This window comes from Equus caballus, chromosome 8 (assembly GCF_041296265.1).
Source record: "Equus caballus isolate H_3958 breed thoroughbred chromosome 8, TB-T2T, whole genome shotgun sequence".
In the NCBI taxonomy this organism is placed as follows: Eukaryota; Metazoa; Chordata; class Mammalia; order Perissodactyla; family Equidae; genus Equus; species Equus caballus.
In genome coordinates this window covers 46239878-46249596 of record NC_091691.1, presented here as the reverse complement: position 1 = coordinate 46249596, position 9719 = coordinate 46239878, and the positions used below count along the sequence as shown (strand labels likewise).

The following is a 9719-nucleotide window of genomic DNA, read 5'->3' as shown; positions in this document are numbered from 1 at the left end:
ATGACTCTCTTACCATCTACATCTAAGCTAGTAAGTTGCTAGGTTTAATGGCCCTTGGAAGAGACAGGACAAGTGCCGTAAGCACCTGCTGTGGGCCAGGCTCTGTTAAGGCCCCACAGGGCTCACCAGTACTCCGGAGTGTGGATCTTACTGTCCCTGCACAGATGAGGCGGCGTGCTGAGGGCGGTGGGAGCCATTCCGGGCCATCCTGGCCGGCTGTCTAAGACTCCAGGGCTTGAGTGTACTTACCTCATTAGAATGCAGGGGGAGATGTGGCTTACCATCTGACCGACAGTCTCACGCACAGCTTTGTCCCTTTTCTCACTGACTCAAATGTGACTCACGTTTGGCACGACCCACTTTATTCCCCCCAGGAGGCCTCGCTGGAATAGCACATGCTGGCACCTCCCCCTGCAGTGGTGTGGAGCATAGAGCGTCTCCTCAGGGTCTGCTGCTTGTGTGGAGAGTAGCACTCATCACCCCGATGGCCAAGTGGGTCCTACAGCCTTAATTCTTCGGTCAGCCGCCTCCCACACACATCCTGCGAGGAAAGGAGGCGGTAAACGTGTTCCTTCTGCAGGGCCCTGGGCAGAGGCGCTGAGAGGGCTCTCATGCTCCTGTAATGCTGAGTTAGTGGAGTCCAAACAGCTGCTTCTGTGGCCCGGAGAGCTGGAGTTTGGCATCTCTGGCCTGCCAGAAAGAGTGGTCCTGGGATGGAATGGCCTGCCTAGGCCATCTCCCACTCCACAGGACCAGTGCTGCCCCACAGATGCCACCTGATTCTGCTTTAAGTGAGAAATCACTGTTTCCACAACATACTTAAATACATCAAGAATGGTCAAGGGAAGCCGGAATAACATAAAAGGAGGCTGCCAAAAAATATTAAAAATACAAAAATGTTTGGTGCTTGCAAGTCCAGATAGCGGCATTCGAAGACTTAGTACATCTTCCTCGTGCCATCTTTTGGTTAAAACTGTTGGCCTAAGTTTGCTACACTGCAGACTTCGGCATTTCTGGAACCACACGCACTACATAACTTTTCTAATAGTAACAGTAACAGGTTACGATTCAGACATGTCCTGGGAAATCTAGGCTGCAGGGACCTCCCTAACTTAGTGTCAGTTCCCTTCTTGGAAATCCAGGGGATGGCTTAGGACAGCCTGCCAGGCCCACCAAGGTTACATATCAACTTCCAGACGCAGACGGTATGACCAACATCTGGTCATGACCGGCCTAGTGAGGGTGTAAACTGATGCCATTATCACAGATTCTCGCACTGACTGACTTGGTATCAATACACTTCATATCCGGAGTTCATCATTCCAGGACATACAAATCTAGAAGTTACCAAGCCTCTTGTGAGAACCAACAAGACTGAGATTTTGAAAAATTTCTCTCTAAAAAGTAAGAACGTTTAATTCCTTTCCATTATGTTTTCTAAAAGAAAGTACCTCAAGCATAAACAGTGACCTTTTGTGTGTTCAGGAGAAAAAAAGTATAGTGGTTTATACTTTATTTTTGATTTAAAGAAGCCATATTTACATAATACATTCATATTTTTAAATATGTTACAGCTCTCTGTAGAAAACCATTCCATTAAAACAGCAACATGTGATCTGGATTTAATCTTCAAAATATTAAGTCAAATGAAAATACTCTTATCAGGACTCCAGTTTAATTTCACAGCTCATCCGCAGAGGGAAACTCTGAAGGGAAAGAGGCATGAAGAGCGGGTGATGGAAAGAGAACAATACACCTCTCGCACACTGGCAAGTGTTCACAGATCATCCCTGACACACGTCAGCTGGCTCCACTGATGCTGGACGGGGAGCGGCACGGGGTGCCAGTCCGCACTCTCCCAGTCACTGTCGGAGAGCCCGACCAGGCGGGGGCACATGTTCTCCCCGGGGCCAGTCACCCTGCCACCCCTACCCCGACTTCTGAGGCTGAGGATTAAGTACTCCTCTTTCCACCATTTCCACTGGGTCAGCAGCTGGTTAAGATCAACTCAGCAGTGTTCTCATTCTTCTGAGAAAGCTAGAGTTGAGATAATGTGCAAACTGAAATCACAACAGGACAAGCTAAAACGGCCTTCCTCCGCGGATCTGGTTGGCCATTTTCTCTTCTGGGGTCTCCTCCTTCTCCTTTTCCCGCTCTTTGTTCCAGTCCTTAAGGCCCTCTGGGAGCGAGGTGTCCTCATCCAAGCTGCCAGTGCCTTCCACAAATTCCTCATAGGTGGATTTTTCCGCAAATGGTCTGGGGCCCAAAAGTTCAATCATGTCATTCTTATCTAATACTTCTTTTTCTAATAATAGAAGAGCAACCTGAAATATGAACAAGCGCCGTTAAATACAGTTACTCAGCAAAGTCTATTCAAAGCTAGTAATGTTTGTATTTATAGGCAATCCCATTCCAAAAAAAAGACTGGAGACCATTGGAAAAAAGTATGCATAAGGTCACATAATTTTAGAGTAAGATGTGCAAAATACTGGAAAAACAAATGTCCACCCAATAACGGAGTAGCTAAAAACATTTTGGTACATCCACTCAATGAACGACTGTGTATCTGTTAGAATCTCTCTGTTCTCTATACATCTCGGAGAGAGAGTGTCAACAAGAAAAGCGAGATGCACAATATATATAGTATGCTGTATTTTTTTTTTAAAGATTTTATTTATTTCCTTTTTCTCCCCAAAGCCCCCTTGTACAGTTGTATATTCTTAGTTGTGGGTCCTTCTAGTTGTGGCATGTGGGATGCCGCCTCAGCATGGCCCGATGAGCGGTGCCATGTCCGCGCCCAGGATTCAAACCGGCGAAACCCTGGGCCGCCGAAGCAGAGTGTACGAACTTAACCACTAGGCCACAGGGCCAGCCTCTGCCTTTGCTTTTTAAAAGGGGGAGAAGTGTATCTTTTTATGTGCTTATAAATACATAAAGAAATTCAGGAAGGATACACAAGAAAGTAATAAAAGTGGTAGTGGGGTGGAACTGGAGAAAAGATGGAAATAGGGTGAACAGGAAATTTAAAAAGTTCATCAAAAAAAATAAAGACAAATAAGGCAGAGATACAAAATGAAGCCAGGAAGGTTAATATAAAAATATGTATCTTGAAGCTCCAGTCATTTCTATGGTTGAACCACAAATTTGACACTACACATTTCAACAGGCTGCCAGAAAAGGGACGCCGGACCAACCATGTCTGTGGAGGTGAGCGATGGGGTCAGGAGGCAGGGAAGAGCGGTTACGCTAGAGTGTCTGACCATCACAAAGAAAACAAAGCAGGTTATACTGTAAACTGACCTCATAAAAGAGATTAGTTCCTGAGGTAACTCCCTACTTAGAAATTTAACATATCTGTACTTCACATTAAATGCTATGTTTTTGAAGATACCAAGTAATAAGACAATTTTCTTGTCTTTTCAATTTTTAAAAACTTTATGCAATATTTCAAATATGTACCAAAAAAATGTAGAAAGAATGGATAACTAACACCCATGTAGCCACTATCAATAATTATCAACTTAGAGCCATTTCTGTTTCATCTACTCCTTGGATTATTTTAAAGAAAATCCCAGATGTCATATCATTTTGTCCATATATATTTTTGTCTATATCTCTAAGATATAAAAACTCTTTAAAACCATAACCAGAAGACTAAAATGCTGTGATTATTTACTATATTGCTTGTGGGCATAAGATCTAGAGAAATCAAAGGTTAGGATTTCTTCTTAGGCCACCTGTAATTCTCAACTTGCCTATTTACACAGTTGTGGGTAACCACTTAAGTTGGGATATTTTATTTAACCAAATATATCAAAATTATCGTGTCAACATGTAATGATACAATTATTGAGATATTCTACATTCTTTTTTTCACACGAAATCTTCAAAACCCTGTGTGCTCACAGCACATCTCCGCTGGGACTGGCCACATTCCACAGCTCAGGCCTGGTTTGAGGTTAATGGCAAAGGCTTTGCAGACAGGACCTCTGGGTCCAGTCCTGGTCCTGCCACTTACCCACTGCATGACCTTAAGCGAAGTTACTTAACCTCTTTATGCATTAGTTTTTTCATCTGTAAAATGAGGGCAATAATGTAGTGACCTCATGAGGTTGCAGGGGTTTTTTAATACATCCTAGGTAGTTCCTGGTAAACATAAGATGTAGGATGAATGCTAGCTGGTTACTCTTATTCTCCTAAAGCATGGCCCTCAGAGATCAACTTGTCCGACTCCTTGTCCCATAGATGAATTAAACTGAGGCCTAGAGTTTGGAAGGCACTAGTCTCAGTAGCAAAGGCTCAGCCACCTCTCCTCTTGAAGACTCCCTTCTCCTGGCTGGCTCAACATTATTACTTTTTTTGGTGAGGAAGACTGTCGCTGAGCTAACACCTGTGCCAGTCTTCCTCTATTTTATATGTGGGATACTGCCACAGCATGGCTTGATGAGCAGTGTGTAAGCCCATGCCCGGGATCCGACACGGAAGCGGAGTGTGAGAACTTAACCACTATGCCACCAGGCCGGACCCATAACATTATTAACTGATTTTTCTCTAATGGACCAGAAAGTACTTCAGAACTCTGCAGTGGTTCAAGATCCTCACTCTGTTGAACCAGTTGTCCTTTCACAAACATTCTTTTGTTACCATTGTCAGTACGTGTGCTGTACATTTGGAAGGGTAGATAACTGGGTGAAATTCCTGGACACATTTGGCATCCTTCCTCTTGAACCTGTGTACACACATGCTGTCCTCTCAGAGTAGTAATCTCCAATGAGCTCTTATGCCCTCCACTGTCTTTACAAGTTTACTTCCTTCTTTTCAGCAATTGGCTATGGGGGGATCACCACCAGATCCCATCTCTGGTCTAGACCTCCTATCCATACTCCATTTAAATACCTACTGCTCAGTGCTCTTGGGTGTCAAGACTGAACCTCTCCTCCCGTCCCCAGCCTGTGCCTGCCACTAGGAGGAGTCTTGGAGTCATCCCAAGGGCATTCTCCTTTATTCTTTACATTTAATCAATAAATCGTTTTTTTTTAGATCTGCCTTTGCCTTTCTACTTCTGCTGCCACTACGGCACCATCTCAGGAATATTAAAACAGCCTCTGAGCTGGTCTCTATTCTAGTCTCTCCCATCCCAATCAAGCTGGCACACTGCTGCCACACTCTCCTTTTAAATGATGAACTTTTAATCATCTCCACTCCCGATTCTTTAAGGATTCCCCACTATAAAACAAGGGGACTGGACCAGATCATTTTGAAGTCCACTTCTATTTGTAAAATTGTGTTTTCCAGATTCTCTACCTAGCTTTGGAGGCCCTGGGTACTCTAGTCCCCTTCCCTCCACTATGTGCTCCACGGCAGGCAGGCTCAATCCTGCCCCCTCCCCACACATTGCTCTGCTCACCAGGCCTCCAAGCTGAGCTCCTCCTCTCCTCTCCTTTCCTTGTTCACTGTAACCTGACTATCCTTTAAGGTAAAATTTAAGCCCTATGTAAAGCCTTCTCTGACAACTCTGATCTTTCCGTTCTCGGAGCTCCTGCTGTAAGCTTTCCAGCGTTTCACGGACACTAGCTCTCTCTCTCCACTTGTCCTGCGCGCTTTTGTGAAAAGACATCATGGATTCTTTTGGAATTGCCTAGCACAGGACAAGCTCACAGTGGGGCTCCCTGAAGATTTGCTGGTTGAATGGTACATCTTAGAATGTGCTTTCATCTGTGTCAATACCTTATAAAAGGCTTTTCATTTATGTTTTTTTCATTAGAGTGTGGAATATTTAAAAACAAAAAATTTTAATTTTGGTTGCATGGATTCTGAATAATTAAGAGTGTACTGGATGTTGGGGCCGGCCTGGTGGCTGAGTGGTTAAGTTCGCACGTTCCGTTTCAGCGGTCCAGGGTTTCGCTGGTTCAGATCCTGGGCACGGACATGGCACTGCTCATCAAGCCATGCTGAGGCGGCATCCCACATGCCACAACTAGAAGGACCCACAACTGAAAATATATACAACTATGTACTGGGGGCCTTTGGGGAGAAAAAGGAAAAATAAAATCTTTAAAGAAAAAGAAAAGAGTGTACTAGATGCAAGAAATCGACTGAACTCAGAAAAGATCCCTCCCTTTTGTAGACGCTATCAAATGAGGTACAACAATGGGAAACACAAAACATGTTTGTTCATGGAAGCTCATAATTAAGCCAAAGGTAGTTTTCATGTGTCAATTCCTACTTTCATGTGTCAATGTGCCCTTTCACTACCTGTTTATTTTGGAGGTGAAGAACAATGGTAAATCCCAATCTGTCCATCGTGCTCCATATTTAGGAGTACAGGTAAAATATTCAGTGGGGGGAGTGCAAATTCAATTGTTTATTTGGTAATTATTAATAGTCTTCATTAATCCCCCACTCATATTCCTAAGAGCTGTAAGAGCTGGGATCACGCTATAAGAGCTGGGATCATGCCTGCTTTCGCTCAGCACTATATTTGTACCGCCTCAAAGAGAGCAGACACAAACCAGAATGAATGAAAGAACCCAGGAGTTAGCCAGATACGGGGAATACCGACGTCTATAAACCAGGCAAAACAGTCAATCCATCACTTTAATCTTTTTTTCAAAACTGTGTAGGGAACTATTCCTACAACTTGCACCTACCTTCTCCACATCAGCTTTCTTTTCTGTGAGAAGAGCTACTGTTCTTTTATAAGCATCATTAATAAGTATTCGCACTTCATCATCTATCAGTCTTGCAGTGGCTTCACTGTAAGGTTTCTCCAATACCATGTCCCCCTGACGTGGGAGGTCAAAGGAGATTTGCCCAACCTTTTCATTCATGCCAAACTGAACAATCTGAAAAAGAATACATAATCAGTGGTAGGCATCCATTTTTGCTTACAAGGCTACCATATTTTTATAAAATGGGAACAAGTCTTTACAATGACATTAAATCCACACACTTCACTGTAACACTACTCTTTAACCTGCAAAATCTACATGGTGGCCTTGAGTTGGTTAAGTAGACAAGGGTGTTCTGTGTAGACAATGGATAGTGTTTTAAACTCCTCAACGAGGAACACAAGAACAGAAAGCCACAGACATCTACAACAAAATTAGGTCACAAACAGGTGGGGGCAAAGCCCAATAGCTACAAGACTCTCTGCATGAATGGAAGTAGAGGAGAAGCAAGAAGCATCTAATAGACCCAAGAGAATAAGAACCCCAAACTGCCAAGAGGCTCTTGCTAGAAAGAGTGGTGTGCCAACCTGGGAACAACTGAACACAGAAGGGGCATTTGCATTTTCCCGTTCCCTGAGTCCAAGCCCCACATTATGAAGAAGCTTCTGGAAGTAAAATCCAAACTGGTTAGAAAAGAGAAGGAGCAGATAAAAGCAGAGAGGAAGAACAGAGCAGGAGAGCTCAGAAAGTAGGAAGCTATGTTTTTAAAAAGTTCACAAAATTAACAGAAAAGAGAACTCTAAAACCATAAAAACAAAACAACTATCCTAATCCACCTCCCTCCTAAGAGATCAGGAAAACAAATTTCATGTAAAAATGGGCAGAAAACCCTTTATAAAGTTATTATGTGAAAAAAGTAAGGAGCAGAATAGTGTCTCCACAGATAAGAAAAGTGGGATGGGAAGATAGTCCATAAAACAGATGAAAACTGTAAACCACAACTTCAAAAAAGGCTAAGAGAACTCAGGAAAGTGAAAGGAAAGTATGAAAGAATACCATAAATCAGAATCAGAAAAAGTTAGACGAGGTGGAAGAACACAGGAAAAAGTTAGATAAAGGAAAAAAAGTATTTTAAAAATGAAGATTAAACTAGAAAGAACAAGAGAAAACAACCACAACAAATAATGCCCTAGGAAAAAGAAAGGTAAAGAGGACAAGTAAATTAAAAAAAAAAAATCTTTTAAATGAGTCATTAAAAAGGATTTGAGAAAGTAACAGACCCAGAAGGATGCTGACATATGAATAACAGGAGTTCCCAAAGAAAGTCACTGATAGCAAGTTCCAAGACAGCAAAACTATATTGTTTGGGGATGTGTGCACCAGGGACAAACTTAAAGAAAACAGGGAAATGATCATAAGCAAAGTCAGGGGAGGGGACTGAGAAGGGACAGGACCTGGGAGAGTCCAGGTGTGGGCTGCACTCCACCGTGGGGCCATGGAGGTTTGTAACTGAACTTTAAACTCTCTCTCTATGCTTTATATACTCTTAGTAAGAAACTTTAAATACTATACTATGAAAAAAAAGGTTTCTTTTCATAAGTTGACTGTTTCAGATTTCGTTTAAGAAATAATCCTTGCCTGAAAAGCCTAAACCACAAACACAACAGTATTGTTTCAGAGCCATTCACGAATGTCCATTTCTCGTGCAAATGTGAGAAAACAAGGAACACACACTCCATTTCATCCACTTACTTGGGCATAGGCACTCTGAGTTACTTTCCTCAAGTCATCTTGAGCACCAGTTGTAATTCTTCCAAAGAAGATTTCTTCGGCTACCCGGCCCCCCAGAGTCATGCACATCCTGTCCAAGAGCTGCTCTCTGGTGTACAGGTATTGTTCTTTGGGTAAATACTGAGCATAACCCAGTCCTTTGCCCCGAGGGATGATGGAGACCTGGCAAGCAGAAAACATAAAATGTTGAGGATTCCATCTCCAAATGTAGATTTCATCACAACGTTTATCTGTGGACAGATAAACTCACGGATGGAAAACAAGCACAATAGCTGGGCAGTGCGCCGGCCCTGGCAACAGGAGAGCGAGCAGGAGTGACTATCACGTGTATCTTCTCTTAAGGTAACTTCACCTTAGAGTTCTAGAATGTATTTCCTGTCCTTTTATAAAACTCAATTGACATTATTCAGTCTTGACAAAAGGACCACTGGTGAGTGATGACCCCTCATGGCAGCTCAAAAACAGCGCAGGCTTCATTAAACCCGATGGTCAGCCGCAGCCATCTCTCCTTTACAGGACAAAGTGGAAGACAGACCAAGACGCTCAGCAGCCTTCATTTTCTTTTCTAGTCCTCTTTTCGCAATTGAGTAAATTCCTTTAATTTTTAAAAAACCCACTTTATTGGGGGATGATTTATAGACAATGTACCCATTTTAAATGTACAGTTCAATGGGCCTTGACAAACATAACCTCCTACCATAATGAAAATACAAAATATTCTCTTTATCCCCAAGAAGTCCCCTTCTACTCCTTTTAGTCAATCTTTCTCCCTACCACCAGCCCTAGGCAACTGCAGACATGCTTTCCGTCCCTGTGGGTTAGTTACAATTTCTAGAATTGCATATAAATGGAATCATACAGTATGTACTTTATGACGTCTGGTTTCTTTCCCTGTTTCTGAGATTCACCCACACTGCTGTGTATTAATAGTTCATTCACTTTTACTGCTATGTAGCATTCCATTGTATAAACACACCAAACAGCCATTTCATTCTCGAGGGACATCAGGGTGGTTTCCAGTTTAGTGCTATTACAAATAAAGAAGTAAACATCTTTGTGTGGACGTTACGTTTTCATTTCTCTTGGGTGAATATCTAGGAGTGGGACTGGTTGGTCGTATGGAAGCATTTGTTTATTTTTATAAGAAACTGCAACACTGTTTTCTGAAATGGTTGTATCGTTTCACATTTCCATCAGCAATGTATCAGAGTTCTGGGTGCTCCACATTTTCTTTTTGAAGAAGATTAGCCCTGAGCT

At 42.6% G+C, this 9719-nt stretch overlaps 1 protein-coding gene across 1 annotated transcript in view; it reads right to left on the bottom strand.

Annotated features, from left to right (window-relative positions):
- Window positions 1-1471: 1471 nt before the first annotated feature.
- AFG3L2 (AFG3 like matrix AAA peptidase subunit 2) overlaps window positions 1472-9719 on the bottom strand; it is a 37091-nt gene continuing 28843 nt past the window's right edge. The window contains exons 15-17 of the mRNA XM_023648209.2: window positions 8424-8624; window positions 6651-6845; window positions 1472-2324 (exon numbers count right to left, since the gene is read on the bottom strand). Of these exons, the coding sequence (XP_023503977.2) occupies window positions 2082-2324; window positions 6651-6845; window positions 8424-8624 (639 nt within the window). The 3' untranslated portion in view covers window positions 1472-2081. The remainder of the gene's footprint in view (window positions 2325-6650; window positions 6846-8423; window positions 8625-9719) is intronic.